The 26,516-nt window shown below is 39.0% G+C and overlaps 1 protein-coding gene across 1 annotated transcript; it reads right to left on the reverse strand.

Moving 5' to 3' along the window:
• Positions 1 to 3,349: 3,349 nt before the first annotated feature.
• Positions 3,350 to 26,516, reverse strand: MYCT1 (MYC target 1). The gene is given in 3 exon segments (XM_026122233.2): positions 3,350 to 6,354; positions 26,268 to 26,420; positions 26,423 to 26,516. Coding segments are annotated over 3 exon segments (780 nt in total). The 3' UTR covers positions 3,350 to 5,821.

A 26,516-nucleotide genomic window follows, 5' to 3' on the forward strand; every position in this document is an offset into this window, starting at 1 on the left:
CCATACATGCATGTAGGTCAGCTTGAGCATTTCCTGTTCTGAGGTGCTTAACTTTAGTTTCTGAGATAGAGTTTGATCTTTACATGAATACATTTCAAAGATGATTAAATAGCATAAGAACATATTCAATGTTCAACTTCATTTTCAAAAGTGATTCAATACCTAGGAACATTTAGACACTTTAAGGCATTTTATTTAGTGGGTATATAAGCATTCAAAATATATTTTTGAGTGTGCAGGAATTTGTGTAAGAGTCAGTCTCATGTTACCCAGAATGTTCAAAAATATCTACATCATGAATTAGTGTATTTTCAATTTGTAAGAATTTTGTTGCCATTAAGTAGTGACAAAAAGATGCACATAACTTTTCAGAACACCTGCCCAAGGGATTACAGAAAAAAAAAAAAAAAAAATCAGTGCTTTGATGCTGGCAAACTAGTGCTGGAGGGCTTATCACATGCAACCCAATCAATTCCTCTAACAGATTCTCTGGATAACAAACTCATCTTTTCTGTTACTTGGCCGAACAACAAAAGAATGGGAGTGAGTGAAAACCTGTGTTTTTTTATCATCATACTTATCCACAGAGAGGGAGAGCTGGAACTTAATGCTGAACTAAGCAGAGAAGCACTAAATGAGAATCATAAAATTTTACAATCCTTCTAGAAAAGGTCTAAAAGGGATTCTTCCTTCCTTCCAAAAATAGCTTTAAAAGATCATTAGGATACACAGAATAGGAACAGAGTGTGGGCAGAGAGTGTGCCTCCTCTGTGCCTCTCCGGTGTGCTTCTACTCAAATCCTAGACAAGTCAGTCTAGAGGCCGAGGATTGGTCCTGTTTCAGTGCACACCTAACCATCAGCCCCTTCTTCATACATGTTCAAAAGAATGTAAATTACTGCCAGCTGTGATTTGCACTTCTGTCAAGTAGGAACAGGATGGTGCCATCACGTCACATGTGTAGTCATCAAAATGCTGCCATAAAATAAAGTAGATCACTATTGATGCAGGTCTGTCCTGGTCTAGATAGGAATAATTTTGCATCCCAGTGCCTTTCCGTACTGTCCATAGTCATAGAAACATCAGACAGTTATGTCCTAAATCATCAAATCCAATTTCCTGCTATCTCAGGCCCATCACTCTATACAATCCCTTTCATGATTAATCTACTCTTGTTTAAAAAATCTCTTTGCTCTAAAATAGTGCAACTGCTCTTTAACATCCTTCAGAATAAAACCACTTGATTCTGCAGCTAAATAGATAAAAATGTGTCTGTTGTGTGATGTCACCAAGAAGGCAGAAGGACAATGTGTTTACAGAAATATCTCCACTATCCACTCCACGCCCTTCAGATGCCAGCCACCGTCACACAGTAACATCGTCAGAAATCTCATGGAAGCCAAAGGTTTCCATAAAAACTAAAAGGAGAAACAAGACATGCCAGCCAGACTTCTCTGTCAAATTGCTTCCTCAGGCTGTAAATTGTTGGGGGTAGAAGCTATTCTTCCAGAACTGGCTATTCTTCCAGGCACAGCCAACTGAGCATGATGGGGCCAGAGATCCTCAATGGGACTGCTGGTGCTGCTACAACAGAGGGCAGAAAATCCAGCTGGAAATGTCTTCCCTTTCTTGTCTGGAGTGCTTCAAGAAGAGCTCTTGGCAGCAACAGTCCACCCCTGGCCTGCTGCAGTAGTTTGCTGAAAATTCACTAGCCTGGCTGGATGAAAAGTACTGAGGAAATTATAGTCAGTATTGATGTTTCAGCTAAAAAAGTGATTAGGATCTTGTCATCCTTGTCAATGTTTAAAAAGGTAAATAAATAATTCCTCACAAAGTCATACAGAAATTCCAAACGTTCAGCTCCTTTGAAAAATCATTTTTATTAAGAGGCCCAAATAAAGATAAAGGTATTTTACCTGAGTTTTTAAACTGACTAGTAAGGCTGATTTCCAGAATTCCCATCCTCTGTTCCATGAGGTTTTATCAACACTGTTTTCCTTAATCTGCTTTGGACATGGCAGAGGTAAATTTCCAATTAGTGTTTTCTTTCTTTTCTTCCAGAAGCTGTACTGCATCATAGACATCACCTAATTTTATAAAGCGCCTATAGGTCAGGGTTCTGGCATGTCTCATATCATCTCTGAGAGGATATTTCCAGTAAATGTAGTTTCCAGTTTATACTTAAGAGTGGATGTTGATATGACTCAAAAACTTCATGGTAAATTGCAAGTGAACTTTAAAAATTTGATTTGGCAAAGATAATGCATGTTCAGAGTGTGATAGTATTATAATTAGTAGCTGTCTGAAGAGGTGATCAGAAGTTTTTCAGTAAGGAAAGGTCAAGGAATATAGCAGAAACTACTTTTGTAAATCCTGTGGAACATGATTAATCTCATACAGAGGGCAGTTTAGTTATGTCTTCTGCATGAAATTGTATCAATAGTTTTTGTGCACATGGACAATAATAGAATAGTGTTTCTCTTTATGAAAAGAAGAAGGAGTTCTGTTCACTTCAGTATGAGGTGTCAGGATATCTGGAGGTTGATTAAAGCTCTACTGATAATATCCAGTGTGAATCTGGGCACACTCTTTAATCTGATTTTTTGCTGTCTCTTACTGTAAAAATGTATTATATACAAAAGTATTATAAGGCATAATTCATTGTCTGTGGTTGTTTTAAATCTTTTTGCAGAAATACATTTTTAACTACTTAGTTCTTTCTGGTATTTTAAATTGAAATAAAAGGCTGGACAGGAGCATCATAATGAGCTAGTATAATCTTCTGCATATCATATACCCAGTGATTCTTGAATCCCGTGGTTGAATTTGGAGTTTATTCAGTGCAATGTGCTTTGGTCCTAATGCAATAAAATGTGCATGTGTCTATTTAAGCATGAACCACATAGTGAGTGCCCATGTGCCTAAAGCAAGCATTTGCTCAAACACTTTGTGGATTGAAGTCAAAGTACTTGGAAACCAGTGGATTTGAAATCTGGAAACACAATTTTTTGTGAAACATTTGTAATGCTTTTAAGTGGTGGAAAATCTACTACATCACTTCATTATCTTGGTTAATTCCTTTTACTATAAGAAAACAAAGCCTGTTCCTAATACTAATAGTTTCAGTTTCTACTTCTAATTCTTGAATGGTGTTCTCCCAGAGCAAACTTCGAAGCTGAATTCATATAACATTTTCAACTTTGGTGCATCTCCCCACAGCAGCAGAGGAAGGGCCAGCTTCTCATTCACACTTTCCAACTATATCAGCTTGCATAGTAAGGATAATATCTTTCCCTTTAAAGTATCTCTTATAGAAGTCAATGCATTTATCTTTAAGGAAAAGCATGAGATAGAGATTATAACATCTAACTTTATTTCACATTCTGAAGCTTCCAGAGTGCTTGCAAAATATTCATTTCAGTCACTGTTTAAACTGTTAATTAGGTATCTGACAGCCATACTAGCTATGCACCAAACAATCTGTGCTTTTAATCTCCCTAATCTAGGAGACCTAAATTTTTTTTTATATCCAGTGCAGATTTCAGGAGGAAAAAATACAGTACATTAAACTCTCCTTTCTATATTGCTTAGTAAATATAGTATAATACAAGTAATAATATGATGTGGAAAGTTCTACTGTAATGTAATGTGCATTTATAAACGGAGAGTAAAAATTTACTCCTCTAAAATGATTTCATTGTCCAGGAACAAACACTTTTGGCCAGCTTGGTACATATGGTAGGCCAAGTTGTCTCTTCAAACAGCCCACCAAATTCAATAAGCAAAGTGAGCAGGCTTGGATTCTGTTTTCTATAGGCATTTTAGAATAAATGGCATCAAATATTCCAGAGCTAGGACACTGTGAAAGTACTTACAAATGCAATAAATTTTACCAAACTGAATAAAAATCTAAATGAAAAAATATTATTAATGAATGCAATAATGCAACTTTTTTTCTCCAGAAGGCCATTGTTGTAGGTCCGTAGCCTAGTACAGCAAAAGGCAGTTTCACACTCTTATCAGCAAGTCCTTAGTATACCAGAACCCCTAGGGTCAGCAATGAAATGCTCTGTAAACCCTGTAAATGGTTGTTCTAGCAATGACATACAGCCTTCTAAAAGGGAAAAAGCTGCACACTAAAAATAAAATAGCAGAAGCCTGTCAGTAGATAAATGCAAAATTGTTTGCCTTTACAATAAGGAGTACTTGTACTTTACAATAAGTAATGCTTGTAGCTCAATGTTTGTAGCAATATTTGCAAATGAAAAGATATCAGGCTGGAAGATTACAGTTAAGACGTCAATATTAGTGCTACACGAAGGATGCTGAACTCTGCACAGGGATGCATGCTGGCAAATCACTGAAAGCCTGGAAGGTAAGATATTAAGCATTTTGCCTGTTCTTGAAAGCTGCCAAACCGTTATCCCTGCCCGAGTACAGGGGAGGACTGAGGCTCTGAACAGAGGCAAAAGAGCAGCTCCCCTCAGGATCAGGAGTGCTGCAGCTAGTAATTGCCAGCCCTTTTAAGAATGAGAGGCTTACTTGTAAGTGAGGGATAGGACTGTTCCTCTGCTTGTGGAAATTCTTTTCCTTTCCTTTGAACACAAAACATTTAACGGGAAAATGATCCGAGAAGACTTAAATCATACCCTGTTTGTCTGCACGATTTCCAAATCCTTAACTTCTCACATCAGTGCAATTAGTCTCTACTAAGTCGGGGGTTAGCTTGACATAATGTACACGTAGAACAGTCAAGAAGATACTTTAGCCTCAACTAAATATTCCATCTTTTTCTTCATATTCCAGGTAATTGTACAATCCTCGTATTCAGCCGCAGCTGTCTAAAATATAGATTTAGTGAAACACAGGATTTCAGTGAATAACTTGCCCGGAAGCATTAAACTGTAAATTGTACTTGGTACAATTTGAAAAATACAATTTGAAGTAAGGAAATGAGTAATCCCATAGCAAAACAGGAAACAATTAAAAAATAGTTGTCATTTCTACTGCTTGTCTTGATAACCAGAACTAGAAAAATGAAACATCAGGAGTTCAGCTCCTGTACAGCCTTATTAGGTATTAAAATGGGACTACCTGCTCTGCTGGTTGCAGACTAAAAAATCTTTATAATTGTTACCATGCATTTTGTACTTTCTCCTCTTCAACATTTCTCCCATACTGTAGGGAATGTTATACAAACAGGCCTGACCTAGAGTCTTTTAAATCTTCTCCAATCAGCAAAAAAGGATGCCTGCTACCATCAATAGATCTGTGACATTAAATCTACTTCAGTGTCTGCTTCTAAGGTTCCTCAGATAGAAGCTGTTCTGTGATTATAGGAAGAATGTGGATAATGGGATGTATTCAGTGAAAATCTAACATCCTTGAGAAAATATATAAAGTCAGAACTTCTTTCATTAAAAAGGAAGCCACAAGTGAAATTTGCAGAAATGTATGTATCAATAATTCCTAACATGATCTGTTTCTTCAAGAAATGATCAGTTTCTTATGTGGCAGCATTTTCTTTCCTCTAAACTAAAAGATACAAAGGTTGTAATTAAAGATACAGTAGTATAAATACATAAGTTTATCTCAGATCAGTAAATTGAGGCTGGTGGCATGGAAGACAGGTGACTCCCTGGCCAGCAGGATATCATGCTCTAAAAATCAGTGCTAGCCGCCTCTTAGCAATGTACGTCCCCTCTGCAACATGCCACAGCAACAGGAGACTCCTCAGAGATCCTCAGCACGCACAGAAAATCGTTGGAGATGATTGAGGTTCCTCTTAAAATTCATGAGTGTGTTCCTATCAAGAAACTAGTTCAGGAGTCTGGGAATGCTTTTATGATGGTTTCATAGGCAGGAGGAGGGGTTTGCGTGGAGTGGCAGATGCGGAGGCTGTTGTTAGACCAGTGGAATTCAGGTCGACTTAAACTGTTGGTGGTACTTCCCACAAGGGTTGTGGTGGTACTTGTGGGGGTCAGGGTGATCAGCTGACTGTTCATTTCCACTGGCAAGGGAGGACTTTGCAGGAAGGGGTGGAAGGTGGACGCCCGGAAGCTTGACTTGCGGGGGAAGGAGTTGGCTTGCTCCAGGGACGCTTGCCGCTGAAAGGTGAGGCTGGCCAGGCTGAGGTTGCTCCGACGTTCACAGCTGCTGTTGCGATAAAATCCACTCCTGCTGGCAGTGTGGCCATGGGAGGGGGGTCTGGACCGGCGGCTGTAGGAGGAGGCGCTGCCCTGGGAAATGTGGGCACTAGCTCGGCGACGGGACAAGCAAGTAAACAAAGCCCAGATGATCCCTCCAGTCACCAGTCCGACCAGCATGGACACTGTGAAGGCTATTGTTATCTGCTCTGAAATACAGCAAAAATACACAGCAGAGTTATTTCATCAGCCCTAAAGGTTTTTGATGCCTGCAAATTAATTTAATATGGCAGCCTTCTTAGGAGAAGAGCAAACCTTAAGGTCTTCGTGATGTTACTGAAAGATCATATAAAACATGAACCTTACAGCATAGACACAACAACTGATTATTCTCACTGTACAGTGCTTTATTTTTGTTAATTCAAAAGCATCTAGAGAGTAGCTTGCATTTGATACCAGTGCCTGAATCAATGCAAGGAAAAAGTCTTTTGCCTCTACCAGGATCAGTCACCCACGAGCCACACAGCTGTGATATAAAACCACCAAGTATTTGCTTCTGTGGCATTATATGTGGATTTATGCATGCTTGCCATTCTGTTTATAGATGTTCATGTTCTTAATATACGTTTGCTGACTGATCTGTAACTGAGATGTAGCTTTTGCCAGTTTCTTAAGGGCTTAAGCACTGTATTTATTGTAGCGTGAGAACATGCTCCAGTCTTCTACTGCTGAGATACTGATACTTTAAACCTTCATAGTAATTAGTGTAAATTGCCATGCCATAAAAGATTTTGGTCAGAGATAGCTTTTATTTATACTAGGTTGCTCAGATATTTCTCATCCCCCATGCCCAATTTGAAGATACATTACTTTGTCATTAAGAAAAGAGTAAATTTCTAGCTCTTTTATACCTGCTTTCAAGCATTAAGTGATCTGAAAATAAAAAAAGAGCACAGCTAGGATTTTCTCCCCCACATAGTTTCACAGTGTTGAGGAAGAAGGATTTTCCCTCATATATTTCTAAGAATAGGTGAGTTATGTCAGAAAACTTGTCACTTCTACAACTGAGCCCCAGCTTTATTGCTATTCTAGGAAGTTTGGAGGTACATTTTTAAACCTGATGATTAAAGCCTGAGGTGAATTCCTTATAGATTCCCTAAAAATCCAAAAAGGGAGTGGATCCAGGACAAAAAGGGTTGCTATGTTGACTACTGGTGGAGCAAAGAGGAATGAGTGAAATAGAGCCATGGGCCAACTTGAAACATGCTTTTTCTATCTGTACTATGTCATGTTTGTGAAACTTATTTGTTAAAATGGAAATTGTATTACTGCAATAGACAAAAGTTTGTAACTCTGTTAGCGTACAGAAGTGTAGGCCAGCTAAGATCACAAACAGTAGGACCGACTTGCAGGCAGAGGCACCCCAATATACATCAACAGATGAGCTTAGTTAAAGTCAGGCCTTGATGTCTAGCAGGACTTACATTTCAGTGTAGGCAACTGCAGAATGGGGAAAGCAGTCATGTGCAACCTGACAATTGCCTTCCAAAAGAGATGATTAGTGGTATAATCACACTTTAAGAGGTAGTTATTGTTACCTTCCTTATCTATCTGGTCACTTATTTTTTTTCCTTTTAATGAAAAATTGTTATTTATCATACTTCTTAGGCTGATTCATTTTTTACCTCAACTGAAATGCTAGTTATACTATTATATTTTGAGAGTGCCAGGGAATTCCCCAAACTCAGGGATTTATGCTGCTACCCAACATCCCAGTTGCTGTTTGCTCTCTCCGCTCCAGCGGGAAGGCAGAGAAAGGGCTCTCTGCAGGGCTCAGCAGGCTCCAGCATAAGCAGAAGCCCCACAAGCTGCACAAGTGTACCTGCCTCAGGGGCTGCCATGCACCGTGCCGAGGATTTGTCCCTGCGTCCCTCTAGCCGTAATTTTCACCACCTGCACAATCAAATCAGGATTTCACACTGTTAAAAGCAGACAAGGGAATTGACAAAAGTATTGAGCGCAGCTCTTCAGTCCTTCCCGCGTGCTGTTCCCATGTGCTGCAAATACAGCACAGGCAATTAGCCTTTTTGATAACGTCTTCATTTTCTTTAACTTTTTCAATTCTTTTATTTTTCTACTTCTATTTACAAATGCAAAAATAGAGGGTCAAATTTATCCCTGGGGAAACTCAACTGGGCTTACACTGATTATTGCAGTTCCCATATAGTATCCCATAGGCTCTCATTTCATTTTGGACCTACATTTTATACTTCTGATTTTTGTTATAGTAATACCAGTAGATCCATGGGTTCCAGGCACTTTATTCTTTCTCTTCGCAGACTCTCCCTGACTTTAGTGGGAACTGTGGGGGCACACTAATAGGTTGAACTTGCTTTTTGTTGACTCCCTGCAGAGGATGAATTTCGCTGAATGTAATTCAGTTCTAAAAACTTATACTGAAGAATTGTAAATCTATGTCCATTGATTTCCTCCTTAGAACGTTCAGTGATCACAACCCTGAGGTACATTGGGGAAAATACTACAAAACAGAGAAAAAGATCAAAGACAGAGCAGAGCTTGCTGCACCTGGGATTTTGAGAGGAACAGCTGGCTTTCACACAGTTGTTTTTAACTTCCTTTTTCTGGGTAGTTTCAGGACGGAACTAGCCTTTCAGGAGAGTCAGAGCAATATTGCCAGGTAATATCTCCGAGGGAGTCATTATAATAACTTACGGTTTGCACAGAGCTGTGTATGTCATTCTGTCCTCTGCTTTTTAGAAAAAAGAAAGTTGGGGACAAGGTGGGGATGCTGTCAATAACTCCTCAAGTGCTGGTCCCCAAAATATGTTTTGAAGTGTACATTTCCCAGGATGCTTACACATTCTGCTTTATTTGGTTATGCTGCAACCAAAATGATGGGGTACCCCATCTCAGTCAATTTTATCCAATCTAACTTCTAACACTAGCTGAAGTGAAGGATAAAGGTTTATTTTGACAATGAAGACAGACAGACTTCTAGGTACAAAGCCAGAAATAAATGGTTATAAGGAAACAAAACATAAGCCTGCCGTGACATTAGCAACTGAATACCTTAGCAACATTTCCTTTCTTATCTATGATCTTTCAAATACACCCATGCAAAAAAGGTTAGATGTTCAGAATTCCCAATAACACTCATGATTTCTGGGTACTACTCACAGATCTGACTGCCAAGCTAGCACACGACTGTCAGCCCAACATCTGGCTGGGCAATCCAGACTGGGCAAGTCCTTCTGAATTCTCTCCTTTCACTCCCCTCTGATTTTTCCAGAGATGGAGAATTATTGCCTTTGCTATGCAAAGCTTTTTCTTGGTTGTTACAGTGTTCTTAGACTTTTATAACATTCCACAAATTATATACATGAAGCATTATATCCTACCAAGCCGATAGCCTCTAGCAAGCCCTTAGCATTCTATAGAATTCACTCATGCCAAATTTGGACGTGCGATTAGTAAAGATGTTATATCTGCTGATAAGGTGCTTTTTGTAGTTATGCACCTGAAACAAGTTCTTCCCAGCCAGTCTAGGGATCCAGTAGCAACACCAGTCAAACAGGGCTTACATCAATCCATAAGCCTTCTGAGAAAGGAGCTGCTTTTGTGCCCCTTCGTCACCCTGGAGTACACCTCACCAAAAATTAACAACATGGTCCCTACCTAGACTTGTCAGACCCTGAAGCAACCAAACTCCTCTCAGAATAGATGACCTTTTTATGACAGAGTATCCTGCCTTGCAGAAATACCCAGGTCAATCTCTTACTTCTTCAAGGCTTTCGTTTCTGAAATGACCTCATCAAGACAGCAAGACATCCCTTCGAATTCAAAATCACATGCTTACATTGAGGATTCATTTGAATTTCACTCTGGATTTTGTTCCATTTAAATGGAAGAGTTTTCCCAGGGAATCTCCCTTTTGTCCTCAGCTCCAGCTGGATCAGGGGCAGGACAGAATTCTGTTCCCTGAACTCAGGAAATTGTTAGGTCCTTCCTAAAGCCTTATGGTAGAATCATTGAGGTGTCAAGTTAAGCTGGGCACAACATCTTCCTTCCCTCTCACAAACATATACATTTGCAAATTTTTCGTTGGCCATGTACATGAAGCCACAGTAGTGCCTTTTGAATTCTCACAAGTAGCAGCTTCAGTGAAAGCCTCCCAGGGAAAGAAACCAGGGGCAGGGGAGGAAGGCAAAGTATTAGATGCAAAGGGAAGAGAGATGGAAAAGCATCGTTTAGTCAGTCTGTGTACATATGTCTGGAATTTGAACTCTATTTTTGCCAATAATAACTTTAATAGAAAGACAGCCTTCCAAGCATCTGTTCTTCTCATGCTATTGCTAAGCACAGGGAGGTAGAAAACACCCCAAGGTAGGATGATACCAAAATGTTTCATCCCATTGATTTGTAGTAGATCACTCTCAAATACTATAGTCTGCTTTATGTTTTGGAGTGGTTACATTTTTGTTGCTGATTTATTAAAGGAGAAATAATTAAGGAATTTTATCTTAAAGTTATCAGAAGTAGTCTAGTTGGCAACTAGTTGGTCAAGAATGTCATTGCTCTGCATTCAAACACTCTGCTTGCTTTAGAGATGTTTTGTTCATGCTATGTTACTGCAGGATTCTTTTCTTCAGCAACTGAGAGTGATGTTCCCATTTCTCTTTTCCTCCACCTACCCAAAACTAGCATGAGGCACTGAGCACCTGACATGCAAGCTTTAATCTGTGTGCACTCCACCAAGCTCATATGCAGAACATATCACATACAAGCTTCTTGATTTCAGCTGTGTTAGAAAAGTACCAGAACATACCATTCTGCAGTGTGGTGGGAAAGAGGTATTTTCATATTTTCTAGCTGAATCTTAGAATTTTTAATTTAGTTCCATTTCGATTCTTTCCTTCTCATATTTTTGTGAGTTTTCTTTCCTTTATGCCGTGGCACATGTCAGTGACTCAAAGTTATTCAAGAAAGTTAGCATTCCTCCCACTACATACATACATGTGTGCACACACGTACACTGCCTTGTCCCAAAGCCAGGAAACTTTGACAATTGATAAAGGGTTTGGTCTCAGACATGCAGAAATCCAGCTCAGCTTCCACCTCTTATTTTTTTCCCCCAATGAAAACTCAATGCGAAAAGCTGGCATAAAAACTATACAAACCAGTACTGGAATTTACACCTGAACATTGCACAGCTTAGTGTAGAGCACCAGCTAGTGTATAAAAGTATGAATTGCACTAACACACAAATGGCAAATCTAATAACCTGACTAGTAAGAAAAGTTCAGATATTGCAATACAGGAATCTCGGTGGCTTTTCAAGTGACATTCATGTCAATCATCAGTGCACTCTAATTTGTGCAAAACCAGACACGAGTAGCCAGGGTCTCTAAAAGTCTCAAAAGACTCATAACATCTTCCTACAGCTGCAGCAAATGCCCATAGCTAAGCCCAACAGGCTGCTGCTGCTGCTTCTCGCATGTCCCAGAAAACGAGAAGGAGCGTGGAAAGGAAGAGTGACTTGGGCTCCAAAGAATCCCCTTGTTGCCTAGCACAGAAAAAGAAAGACGTGATTCAAACTACTAGAGGTTTTATCCCAGTTCTGAGAACTCCAAGAAGTTTTAGTTTAAAGCTGGTGCTGGTATCAGTAGCCAACTCCTGCAGCATCTGCGCTGCTATTGTCATGCTGAGTCTGAAAAAAGCAATTTCCCTGTAGCTGACAAGGGCTGACATTACTATCTTCCTGCTCTTTGTCACTAATTGTTTTATCAAAACAACCTCTCATTAATTATTTGTAGGCAGCCCATGATTCAGTTGGGTGGGTGAATCAGTTGCTTTGTGAAATCAGCCAGCTGTGATCTTAGTCATGGCAAACGTTAAGAAAGGTCACAGGACTTTTGTGAAAAGAGTGAGTGCTAGTCTACAGCACAAGGTGATTCAGGCAATTGCTAGGTGCAGAAAACAGGCAGACAAGGATGGTGGGGTCTGCGAAACAGAACCCAAGGAAAAACCTGAAAGAAGGGCATCCTGTGGAGGACATGATAACTAGTAAACATAATAAATAAATAATGTAGTTAGGCAGTCAGGAATGTCATTGTCACATTCATGCTGCTTGCTATAGAGATTTTTTTTTTTCTGATTATGCTAGTGAATGATTCTTTTCTGCAGCAACTGAGAGTACTTTTCCCACTTCTCCTAATAAATAAATAGTTGCTGCAAATAAGACTTTTATGTCCACTGCAGATAGGCTAATAAGTACTGTTTTTAAAATACAGCAAAGGAAATTCAGATTAAAATTTTAAAAAGCATGTTTCTAACTATAATGACATGTTTCTAACTAGAATAGACTAGGTCGGTAGTGGAATCCCCATCAAAGATTTTAAGAAACAACATCAATCAAGAGTTGCTGTGATATAGTTAATCCTGTCTGGAAAAAAAGAAGGTAGAACAGATGACAGCTAGAGGTCCGTTCTGACCTTATTTTGTGCAGTTTCTAAGGCTTTCCATAATGACAAGGTAAGAAAAAAGGCTCTTAGAAGCTTCTGAAAATTTATTAAGTAAATGACAAGGAAAAAAAATTCTATAGTCTGTGCCCTTGGATTAATCCCGCATTTGAAATGCAGAGGGGACAGCTGTTCACCAGAGGGTTAACTTCATAAATGAGCCACCTTTCTAGGAACAAGATTGCCCCCTGCTGGAAAGTTATGCTGGAGCACTAAAGAATACATAAAATGCCTTCGCTGGAAAAAAATAGGTGTGCCAGAAAATCTAAAAATGAACATTTGGAAGAAGGATAACAGAGAAGTTAATAGCACCTGAAAACTCAGAAAGACTTCGAATTAGGCTGATGTAAACACTGTAGGACTATCATTTTGCAGAGGGTTTGAAATTAAGGTACACTGAGGCACAACAGAAATATTCAGAAGCTTAGTGAAGCAGATTTGTGGCTTTGTGCACATATCTGTGCTGACAGTGAAATACGAGGCCAAGTCTGTTCTTAAATTCGTATTTCTTGCCACCCACAGTAAAGTCCAGTGTGATCTCTGTTCTTTGGAGTAAATTTGCTTTAGGTTTACTAGTACCATCATTCCTTGTGATAAAAAGCCAGAAGAGTGGGACATGCCATCTCAATATCCCATAAACCATCTCAGGGTTGATAATGTTCCCTTGATATTACTGGCAGTTGATTTTTACTGGAATGATAAATGAACAGTAATTGTAATAATCAGAAGGGAACATCTAAGATAGACATGTCAGAATGTTTCATTTCATGCCTTTGGCATGACTATATTAAAAAAAGCAAAGATTCCTTTGTGAAGAGATAGAAACTTTGTCACCATCTGGTTTCATTATGATTCCCAATGCATTATAAAGACAGTAATACAATTTTGATTTTTCACATGTGCAGCAAGAAATCCTCTCTCAAAGCATGCTTATCAAACTTACAAAACCAGAGCACAGGCCTGAGCTGCGTGTCTTCTGCACAAACTTAAATCAAATACTAAATCAGAATTTGCCACAGCGCAATATGCCTCAATCTTATAGCTATTACTAAACTGATAAGACTATTCTACAGAGCCTGAGAATAACATCAGTTCCAGTATGAAAAGAGCATGAGTGACTAGAGTAGAATCTCAAGAATTAAGGAAGATTTCTATAGCAGGAAATACCAAAGTTAGTATGCTGCGTTCAAAAAAACAGAAGACATCCAGTGTTAAAGCAAGACACTAGCTTTCAGGTCGGTGGGGAGACTGTAGGGTAAGCAGAACTTTTAATTCATCCCCAGTCCTACCACAGCAACTCTGCTATCTGTGTCAGAGAGGAGCCTGACTCAGCTAGAGCTTTCAAGTGGAGTTTGTCCTTACTGGGGGCACCCACAAAAGTCCAGAAAGCTTTTACACTGAAAACCCAAGTTTTATTACAATATAAAGTAGAATATTTTACAAAAGAGAAAACTCAGAGTGACTAGGTAAGACATAACAGAAATAAAATTGGGGTTATAAATACATTTGCCCCTGCCCAGTGCGTCCCTCAAACAGTGGTTTTCAATGCAGTGCTTTTCAGAAGTGCTGCAACGTTTGCACATTTGGTTATAAGTGTCTGTTTGTCCCCTCAGAGGCAGGACCTTGTGTCTGCTACTTGCTCTTGGTTGTGCAGTCTCTCTCTCTCTCCCCCCACACCCTGCTCAGTTGCATCTCAGGAGAGAAGCAACCTCCCCATCACAGTTCCATCCCTTTTAGTCTCCTTAAAAAAAAAAAATCATATATTAATGCAGAGCAAATGAATGAAACAGATACTGTCCATCATAGTGTGTTGATCTATGCTGAAAGAAATCAGGTAGGGCCCAAAATGGTAAGGTTTCTCAAAAACTCTTTTCACTCCAAAATGTGCTGCCTTTGAGATAGTGCCACAAAATATTCTGCTGACAACTCCAACTTGTGTATTGCCAGTTCAAAAATAGTCTTCAATGAAAATATTGCTATTCTATTTATAGCCTCATTATTTTTTGAGATGGCTAAAACTAGGACTCTTTTCAGGTGAAAATGAAGAAAGTTGTACAAAATTGAAGAATGGGAGGAAAAGGAGCCATCAGTGAACTTTGTTAAATATGGTCTTCAGTATCCAATAAACTAGTATTCAAGTAGCAGAAAATGGGATCTCTATTTAAATCAGATTTTTCTACTTCTTTCACTGCAGTAGTATCTTGGCTACATCCAGTAACGTAAAAAATCCCCTGCTTCATTTGTTCTTCCTCAGGGAACAACTGTTACAGTGAGTATGTCATTTTGCAAATACAGAAGCATATTCACATGTGGTAGTATTGTATTACTCAGTTACTTACCTGCAGTTCAGAAATCTGAGCTTTCTTTCTCCCAACATCTCCTGTGTGACCATGAGTAAATCAATCAATTTCAGAGATTTCCCTTATATCAAATAGGAATAGGAATATCTATTTTGGTGTGGGCTAATTAATCGGGACCTTCAACAATCCGTGAAACCACCAGCTGAAACACACTGGTATGATTTCAAAGTGGAAGTATTACTAATCTGGATTTTCAGTCAACTCTTCACAAGCCTGGGCAGATGATCCAGGCTGGGGACTCAGTTCACAGTGACATCAGTGCTTATCCCCCACATCTGTGTGTGCACAGGGCTCTGCCAGGCAGGTGGGCTGGTCCAGGTCCTTGCTTGCCCAGGAATTCCTGTATTTCTCAACCAACAGAACCATCACTAGTCTTTTTCTTCATTTATACTCTGGCTCTATAGCTTATACATGTTCCATAGAGGCCATGTATCTATTTGGTGGGCGCATTCTTCCATTACTTTGGATAACAAAGATGGCATCAATACCAAATAATTTTTAAAACAAAGGATTTAAAAGTAAGACATATCAGTTAAATAATCAAATATCCCATAAGTGTGTGTTAAGATGGACTGTGAATTCATGTGTCTGAGACAAAGCATTTATTTTCTTGTGCAAACTGTATTACAAAGGCCATAATTTCTGGCAGAGAAGCAAGGCAGAAGCCTCTGTAGAGCAGTAGAAAGTGCCCTGACTCTTTGCCTCAGCAGGCATGTACCAGAGCCCTAAGTTTTTGCATCTTACTGAACAGACTATTCTTTTTCCTCCCAACTATTTTGCTAAACATTTCTTAGACATTATTTCATAACAAAGTTTTATATATTTATGTTGTTAATGTAGTTTTGGTTGATGTTCTTTAATGGTTGAATCTTAAGTTACAATTGTCCTCTTTTTCAATACAAGAAAATCAAAGATAATCTATCTCCTCAAGCAGAAGGGGATTTATTTATGGTTTTGCAACCAACTCGACTGCAGCCTAAGAATTTGCTTTTGCACTTTCTTTGTTTCTGAAGATTTATTAGAAGAATAAGGAGTGCTTGGTGCAAACCTAACCGCTATACAGTAGTTTTCAAAATCTGAGTAATAAGTACCTTTTATTAAGGTCTTACAGGAATTGAAGCTTCTACTTTGGAAAGAAGGGAAAAATGAAGTAGTCAGTGCTAATTGTTCTTGAGGGCTATTTTTTTCCCTCTGGCCTGAAGGATAGGGTTATGAAACGAAGCTAACCTTACAAAGACAAATGGCTCAGCCATGAGTCTTGGTTTTATTTTGTGTTCTTCGTTGATGAGTGTGGACATCCCATGCCATGCCCATGCATCAGATCAGTCTTCTGTACAATGGAGACAGCACCGCTGACAGCTGTTAATTTGACTCACCAAGATTTTTGACCCCCCTGTTAAAGGAGCTGCAATGGCAAAATGGGAAATTATGCATAAATACAAAGTATTTTCCTCCAACAGGTTTTGCAACAAGAAGAACTGAGAGAATCATCGGACTCACAATGTGTTGAGACAATCTCACATGAATCTGAATCCTGGTAGACTCTCGCAGTGGAGCATGCATCTACATGGAGTTTGTTACAAGGGGAGAGCACAGCACCAAGTTCTTTTTCTTACATCTCTGCTGCTGCCCACACATTCACATGCCAACACACTCACTGGTGTGCTGTTTAGAAGAAGAAATACAATTCATTTTCTAAAGATGAGGTTCCTGGATTCAGTGGCTAAATAAGGCATGACTCGTTTGGCAGCTAGCTCATGCGGCAACAAGCAGCACCACATCAATACAGTAGGTGTAGCTGCCAAAATGCTATTCACTGTGCTTTTTATTAATATTTAAATAATACTCTGAAGAAACTTCGCCTCTCCCTTCTACTACCTTAGATCTGTGTCCTTGCTGCTAAGGATGGTTAAGCATTTGATAAATCAATGGCTGTATGAGAAAAAAAAAAGCAGGGAAGAAGCAGTAATTAGGAAGCAACACAACACAGCCTGAGGACGACAGACCCACATTAAAAGAATAATTTATACACAAGGAAAAAATCGTGCTCTGAATAGACAGCATGTAAGAATAAGATTGGTCTTTTCTCCTCATGATGTAGTTTGTTGTTTTCATCCAGCTACAGTAATACTTTCTTTGGGCTTGCCAGAAGAAGGGCAAGGAAAAAAATTAGGACCGTCATTAATCATTATCTCTCTGACAGGCCTGTACATTAGATCTTGAATTGATTTATATGTTAGCTTCCTGAATGCAAGGACTGATTATGGATATAATCCTTTTTGATGGAACAATGGAAGTGATGGGTTTCACATATTTGCCAAATCTTTTACTTAGCTGGTAGTAAAATATACATAATCATATTCATATTGGAACAGATGTGATCAGTCTGACCCTTGAGAAGAAAGTAAATGATTTACTTGCTAAAGTTTTATATAAAATTTATATAAAACCATAATAGTCTAGTAGCTGATACAGAGTACTACCTCCAAATTTAGCCAGAAAATAACAGATTGTATAAGGCTAAGATACAGTTGTCTCTCCAGGAGAAATCCATCTGCTTTTGGGCAGCATGTGTTTAGTTTTAATATATTTGAATTTGACTCCTGTCCCTGATGAAATAGAGAGGAAGTTCCAGGTTCCTGCAGGAGTTTGGTGGGCAACCTAGTTGCTTCAGGTGTTCTTTAGCAATATTGGAAGACAATGAAGTGCACAAACATAGCAACTCCAGCAAAAAGAACTGCCACATGGATAAGAAATCTAATTGAAAAGCTGCATACAATTCATTCCTTCTCAAAAAAAGCTGAGGGAGAACAGGGACATAGTATAGTCTGAAATGGGAAGGGGGGAGGAGGGGAAGATGAGTAATGCCTTCCTTTATATCTATATCATAAGTCATAGATTTGTTTCTCTTTTGGTATAATGTTTCCACTGGCCTTCAGGGGCAGAGGGAACATGTTGCATGCTACAAAGCAATGACACTCACTGCTATTGCACTGCCACTGAAGTAATGATGTTCACACACAGATGCTGCCGTGGCTAGCACTTCATCATCACATGCTATCTTTCATCTTCTTCCAGTTAAACATGTGCCCTTGTTTCCATTTCTGTCAGTATTAGCACTATTCCTATGAAAGCAGCATCTCAGAAATTGTCCCGCTTGAGTCACTATCCCGAGGTGCTCTGCTGCTGCTTTATATTTCCCAAGAGCAGTCCATGCTATGGTCAGTGTGACTGGAAATAGGAAGATCCTCTGATGACCTTGACCTGGTAGACAATACAAGATCCTTCCACTTGGTGCAGAGCTTAACAGGGTAGAAAAATATTACTCATTCAAGTGAAATCTTCAGTTAAGCACACTGTATATCCCTGTTTGTGGTATCATGTAACCTGTCAGTGAGGAGCAGGAGGAAGGGCTTGAAGGTGCACTGAATTTAAGATTAGTGATAAAGAGGGAAACATTTAATAAGGTACTTGACAATGCCTCAGAGAGCTCATTGTCTTTCATAGCATTGTTTACATGTGTCATCTTTTATATTTGTGTTGTACTGCTCTTCAGATAAAGGTACTTGAAAAAATCAGCATATTTACAAGGAAGCATTTGCAAAAACAGAATCTGCTTGTCTGCCTGATTCCATTTCCCATCTTACCTCATGGTCTTTATCTTCACAATATTTCTATGAAGCAAAGTGCAGGGTAGTTTTCTCCATTTTTTTAAAATAGGGACCTGAAGCATGGAGAAACTGTCTTATCTTCCAAAACCCCTAGTAAAAATCTGCTCAAAAGTATGCTTATTTCCACAAATGTCTTCTGGGACAGGCATTTTGCTCCAAGTTCAAGCTGATCATGGGAAAATAAAACAGTTCTAGTTTCTCAGTGAATTTGGGAAGAATCAATATATTTTAGTCTATTTTGAAGTCTGAATACATTTTGAAATTGATAAAAATCTTGTCCGGTGTTGGCAGGTTTCTTGGAGGAGGAAAGGGAAGAGGCAGTATGTCACCATTACTTTTACTCAGTACAGCTACACAGCCACTAGAAACTACCAGATATGCTTGTGTTATTTCATAGAACTGGGGAAACCTGCAGCCCCAAACACATGGTCTGTCCATACCAGCCTGCCAAAAAAGAATATAAGCACAATCTATTTCTTTCCTCATTATACCTTATGGTATGCATGATACTATTCACACAACTGGGAATTTTCTAGTGCAGACAACTATTATTTCTTACATATTTAAGAGAAATAATGTTGCAATTAGCCCAACTGATCAATATTTGTCTGGGCTGAGAAACAGGAAAAAAGTCTCCAAACCAGTAACTTTCCATCAGGTTTCCTAGCCACTTCATGCAATGAATTCTGAGAGTTTTCTGACTAAATTAAAGGAAATGCATCTTGCCTTTCTATTTATTATTATATGTGTTAGACTACTTTTATATTGGGTTACTGAAGTTCACAGGCCACTGACAGATACCAGAACCTACCAGTGGGGGCATTTGAATTACACATTCTTCAAAACAAGCACTCTTGCTACCCTCAGTAGACATTCTTGGCTATGAAATGAATGACAATCTGCTGTTTGTTATTGGAAGTCTTAAGGGTATGTCTATGGAAAGGCAGCTTTGGAGGTGAACAGTTTTTGCTTTTCTAAGGCTCTGGCTTGAATAAGGAGACAAGTAGAAAACATTCCATTTAGTCAATAGATGGAAAGTCAGGCAAGTAATAAGGGACTAGCAGGGCTCTGGAAAATCTGTAATAACAAATCTGAAAGTCTGAGCCATTTATTTGTTTGGGAAGGATAGGTGGGAGAGCTGGACAGAAGGTTGGTTCACATATGACTTACTCTCATATTAACTCCATTATGACAGGCATGGAAGTCTGCTCATGATTTGAGCCCTTGACTCTAGCATATCACGAGCTGAAGCCCTGAGATGCGAGCCCTGAGTGATGGATCAGTATTCCTGATGAGCCAGAAGCCAGGCTCAAGCAAACAAAAGACTTGTTAAGGCAATGTGTGATAAGAATCTCTGGGAAGTTGGAGCAGCAAAGTTGTCTGTGTGGACACAGCCAGTGTCTGCCAGATGGGGCAGATACTGCAGAGTGAAGTGAAGACTGCATTTCATATATGACAGCCTGTGACATGAGGGAGGTATTAGTATAATTTCCAGATCAAAGAGCTCAGATATATTCTTTCAGATATGTTTGACTTCACTAAGCCAATATAGATCATCCCTTCCTCTGAAAAGATACGTTGGGACCATTCTACTCCATTCCCTCTTACTCACCCTCTATTGATGAATTTGGCTTGTTTTTAATTTGTTTCTTTGGGGATAATTTTATCTATTTTTACTTATTGTCTTAACTAAATGCAAAAAGGCAATGAGGTTAAAGAAATTCACAACTGACAAAGTCATTTGTCACTGGAATATAATTTTCATTCTTGTGTGCCCTGTTGTACCACGAAAGAAGAACAGCTCACTTATTCATCAGAAATATGTTGTGGTTATTATTCTGGGTCATGGCAATACTCATGTTTGCATACTGAGAGTCTCTATCCCCATATTTAGCCTCTGTCTCCTGAAGAGGACAATGTCCTACTACTTTGGATATGCACTGACAAAACTAGAGCATGACTGCATCATTTGGCTGTAAGAAAGTATTTTTGTCCCTTCCTCTCTCTGTTCTCCTGCTGGGGCTGCTTCCAACAGGAACCTATAATGTCTGCAGTTGTCTGACTCCAGCAGAGTGCTTTCAAAGGAAAGAATCTCACTTCTTCGCATCCTATCACTTACGCAGGTGTCAGTGATCTAGTCCAAAGACTACAGAAAGAGATTATATCTCCTGTGATGACATTTATTCCTTATGCCATGAGTTCCTTATGATGTGTGATAGGCTTCCAACTATTTGCACTGTAAAGATCACTGGGGTTTTCCAAAACATAGAGAAGTGACAAAAAAGAAAACAACTACAAGAAAAGTTTCCACTCAATGCAGTCAACAGACTGCCTCCAATCACCTTTCTCTGTTTTGGCTGATGTCCACTAATTAAAATACCATTGCATTCTAGGGTGGAATTGTGAAAAGAAGAGAAAAGGGAACGGAAAGGGAGGGGAGAAGAAAAATAACAATTCAGGAAATACAGCCTTGAGGGTGATACTGCACCTGAATTCCAAGATCCTGATTTTGTAGTATCTTCTTGGTTCCACTTCAGCAGTGCAGAAACACCCTAACCCTGAAGGTTATCTCTACTAGAAAAAGAATGTGCCATGATGTAAAGTATCTTATGTAAGAGCTCTTATGCCATGCCTTCACTCCTTGCTATCTGTCTGCAAAGCAATTTTATCCTCATTTTACTGAAGTCTTCTGCCCTATTAGCAATCCCCAGTCTACCACAACAAAGGCCCTTCTGGGGTCCTCTGGTTTATGCCAGGAGTCACTTCCAAACAACAAACTAGGGAAGAGAATGATCTGGTTGAAGCTACCACATCTGCTGTAAAGTGCTCCACAGGTGGCCTCAAGGTCTAGCTTTTGTATGTCCACAGCTCTAGCAGGGCAGCTGAGGCAGCTCTGGAGTCTTTATTTCATGCTAAGCATAGACTGGAGGGGTATAAAGGATATAGTGTGACCAGGTGTGGAGGGGAGAAAAAGGGAGCAAGGGCACCACCCGGAGGGTGCACGGGAAATGCATGGCATAGCAGTCAGAGTGGAAGCCCGTAAGTTTAATCTGGTCACCACACAATTCGCCAAATGCTTCTTTTTGCATTTGCAGAGAACTGGACTAGATATGCCGCTGTTGCTTCTATTCTGGCACCACTACAACCTGGGAAGGGATCCCACAATAGGGATAGAGTCCCATAGCAGCCTAGGTTGGGCTTTCCTGTCTTAGCTCTGTCACAGCTTGTGTCAGTGCTGCCCTTCACAAGTAGCATTTCAGTTCATAAAGTAAGAGAATGATGTGAAGTCCTTAACTACCATGATTGCTAGATGGGTAACATGACTGCACAACACAGTATCTGGCATTAGAATATGCTCATACCTAAAGCTCATCTCTTCCAGCAGAAAACTGACTTCTTTCAAGCAAACAAACACCTTTTAATGATGGAAAGGACCAGGGTTGAGAGAGAGACAAGGTGAAATTTGGCATTTTATTTGTAAACCATGAGGTATTTATGGCTTATAAAAGGCATGTGATAGTGCTCAAAATGCTAGTGCCAGACAATTATCCATCTTAAACTGCTGGAAGCCAGCTGATAAATGGCATTGTTTCCAGTTGTTACTGGGCAAGTAACTGACTCAAGAAAAAAAAATGCTACTTAATGTTTTTAAGTTATTAAATAGTCCTGTTACATTTTTAAAATAGATACTTGAGTAAAACTAGACTGAAGGATGGTGTAGGGATCCAAGTTTGTGTTAATATCTGCTTACACTTGTTCTCTCTGCTGCTGTCATATTGATCAAATGTACTATTTAAATGAAATTTCCTGATTTGAAAGTATATTACCATCTACACTAGAGGAATAGGATTGTCTCAAAGCCATTTATTGTATTTAATTGCGTGTGACTGAAAATGCTTTTAGGAATTACAAGAAATGCACTTCCAGTTAAAATGGAAACATCTTCGCTTCCACTGCTAACTTACAAATCAAAATGAACTCAATAAAGACTATATTAAAACAGTAAAAAATGAGATTAGTAGTTGATGGATGGGTACCAAACCCTGAATTTCTCACTAAGCTCTTAACCAGACAAAAACTCCCCTTGAAGCCACCAATAAAAAAACTAATCCAGATTCACTGTCTACAGGCCTACATGACACCAAGAGTGCTGAAGTCCAGCAGAGACAGACTTTCAGTGCTACTGTTCCTGCCTCTGTCAAAAGACCATCTTACAGATTTCCATTGCAAAATAGGGGTTAGCAGAGATTATGCCTCTTTAGAAAAGCCGGCACCTAGAACAGATGAGCTCCTGTGTCCTCACATTAGTTCAGCCAGCTTGTCTGAAACAGGCATGTGTATCTAAAAAGAAACTCTTATTACATCTTTCACAGGCAACCGCTATTATTAGCAAAACAAGAACCAGATTTCCAGGGACCACAACAAACTCTGGAGTAAGCTCCGGGGTATCGTCTTTGCTGTTCATCACACGTTACACAGAGGATACTTGCTGACAGAGGCAGGAACTCTTTCATGAAACTCACAAATTTAAGCTAGAAGAGGACGTTAACATTCCTTTTTTATTTTTTACCCAAGAACTGATGTTAGACTAGTGAAACTACTGTTTTCCTTCTATTGCTTTACTTTTGCTGCATAATGTAACATTTTAGAAGGACCGCAGAATGACAGTGAAACCTGAATTCCAGAGAAGAATTAGGAGAAGGTATAGAATCACATCATTATCTTGCAGGATCTGCAACTAAGAATAAGAGTTATTAATTCTCCAGGCCTTGTCTTTGACTCTACGCTGAGCCTGCAAAACAGTATACTAATTTAATTGTTTTGTTAAGGTCTTGGCATGAACAGAGGGAGAATTTAAACCACTTAGGCAATTCACATAGCATAACACAAATCAAGTTGTGTGTATATGTTGTTTTTATCTACACAGCTTTATTCATGTGAACTTCTAATATCATACTCTGGCCTGGAATAGCTGTGAAAAGAATTATGTAGGCTCACACATAAATAATAAAAGAGTTTAGTTTGTTCATTGTTTTAAAATTCTTAGAACCACTTTTAAGATCCTATTGTGTTATGTTACCATTGGAAACTGCTCAGTTTTAGAAAACAGGATGCCTGCATATTTTCCAGAGGGGAGAACCAGCTCTTAGACAATAGATAGTTTATAAAATTATAAGATTAAAGATCATTATGAATAGTTACTCTAACAATTTTTACAGCATTTTTTTTTCTCACAAAGTCAGCGCCTGATCAGCAAACCTTTACACACATGCTGAAATGTATACATTGGCTGTGTCCTTGGAGCCACTGAGAAGTCACACACACATGGAATAGGATCTGGATCTTCATAATGTGTTCAAACTCACAATGCTACATAGTGGCTGGCTTAGAAAAACAGTGAAACAGACTGTAAACCGTTTACTGAAAAACCAGTTTCCTAAAAAATCAGTTTCAAAATTTGCATTCTCATTTAATAAAGAACTACATTTTATTTACATCTATTATCATATATCTTTATTTCTACTTCAGTTCACGTATTTCCACAGATGTCAAAAAATACCTTTCTACTGTTATAACTGATATTTCATCACAGTGAGTTTGTGTAGATTGAAAAAAAAATAGCAGTGTCTTCTGATGCTGACTATATATATGATGGACTGTGTGATGTCCTCTCCCTAGTCTACCATATGTGATACATCTGGAGGGAAGGAAGAAGAAGAAACACTGTTAGCTCTTCTGAAATCTAGCAGAAAAATAAGAAGAACCAAAGAGGCATCTCCACTTTCCAGGACCAAGCAAGCTCTTCACAAAAACTCGAGCTGTGTGTTAGAGTGTGGGCAAATGGGAGGTGGTCGCAGCTGTGTACAGTTATCATTCATTCCCTGGCAAGCCAGGTAGGCAGTGCTGGTGGGAGGTAACACTGGCCCTTTCAGCAATATGACAGCTCATGCATATTCTGCCCTGTGCGGTCAAATACGGCTCTTGATTTCGAAAGGCAAGGTCTTGGCACACCCAGAGAAGTACCTTAGATGGAATGACAAGAGAACAACCACATCAGTGGAGCCAGCTGCACGCAATATGCTATGGAAATAAAATGACCACTTCTTAAGTAGCTCTTGGGTACTTTTTTTGACTCTTCATGAAGATGGAGCACACCTTGCCTACAGCCTGAGCAGTATGGTTAATGAATTTCTAGAGCTGCACATAATCTTGCCATTCTTCTGAATTTTCCATGACAGTGAGAGAATGATTTATCTCAGAAAAAAATCAAATCTGCATTAACAAGAGGTAGTGTCTTTTACACACGGTTTTTCAAAGTACATGTTTATGAAGGCACTCTTTCATTTTTGTCCTGAGCCAGTTTAGAATTATATGTAGTTCCACTCTACAAAAATGATAGTTATTTCTGCTTCAGAATCCACCAGACAGCCACTAGACAATAAAAGCACATACTCTGAAACACTAATAACAGTACTTTTTCCTCAGTTAATCTCTAAGTATTACTCAAAGATGTCCAGTATTATTATCCCACTTTCTAGCCCAAGACACAGAAGTGAAGTGAGTTGCTCATGGTTTCCCAGTAGAAAAATATATGTGTCAATGCAAGAAACATGTGGCTGGCTTTTGACAGACTCTTGCTGCTTATTCTAAGGAAATGAAGGAACTTCTTTAAGTCTTCTTGTATATTATTTTCCACTCTTTTCCCAGGGCACTTCTATGCAACAAAAAGTCCTATTTTGGTAGTGCATATTATTTTTTAGCTTTAGATAGTACACAGATTCTTGAAGGGGTCATTCCTCAATAATAAAATAGGCAAAAACAGAGCATATGATACACACCTAATGCTAAATATATCAAGTGACAGAGCCTTTTGGAGGGAAAGGGTGTCCACAACTGTTCCACTGAATCTTTTAGGAACAAGTCATTGAATCTAATTACTTACAGTGAATTTCAGTATTGCATATATTTCCACCTCACGCTCTATACATTTCGGTTAATGAACCACTTCCAGGTTTAGGTGAAGGAAAACAGCCTTAGTGGGTAGTGATCAAAATACACATTGAGGAAAAAGTAAGTAAAAGCTGATTGTGAGACACCACAACAAATTACTAATCATTTTACATTCTGAAAGAATATGTTTATTCCAAAGGTTGCAGCACTCAGCACCTTTATTTTTTGCTATCTCTTTTTCATCAGAAGATGAAACAAACTATGTCTGCCATGTAAGTACATCCATTAAATGACTGAGATTATGTACATGATCTGAAACATACTGAAGTCAACACCTTTTCACTAACTTCACTAACTGACTTTGTCAAACGATCAATTCTGTCCTCAGAGTTCCTGCTATTTTGATTAGTTAAAAATCATGATAAAACTTTGCCAGAGAAACATTTGGAGAATAACCTTTTCAACTTCAAGAAATACTAATCTATCCATTACTTTTTGTTTCCAATATAAGTCTTGAAAGTTTTCAGATGTAATTTTTAAGGCAGTTAATAGCGAATCTCAATATTCCCATTAACAACACTGTAGAAAAAAAAATCCTTACCCCAAAACTTTGGTGGCCATGTGATCGGAGAGTAAGTACTGTTTTTATCCATAACATCCAAATGATAAATATAAAATGGTATGTCCACAGTGGAGCAATGGGTTTCTGAATGTTTGAGATTTAGCAGCAGAAGCAACGCTTTTGTGACGCCGGGGACTGTTTTGTTTGCCTGAGAGGAAATGGATGTATCACATTTCCTGCTTGTGGACTCAAATTAGCAAGCGTTTGCCTTATCTTGGAACACCACAT

Source organism: Dromaius novaehollandiae, chromosome 3, assembly GCF_036370855.1.
Source record: "Dromaius novaehollandiae isolate bDroNov1 chromosome 3, bDroNov1.hap1, whole genome shotgun sequence".
In the NCBI taxonomy this organism is placed as follows: domain Eukaryota; kingdom Metazoa; phylum Chordata; class Aves; order Casuariiformes; family Dromaiidae; genus Dromaius; species Dromaius novaehollandiae.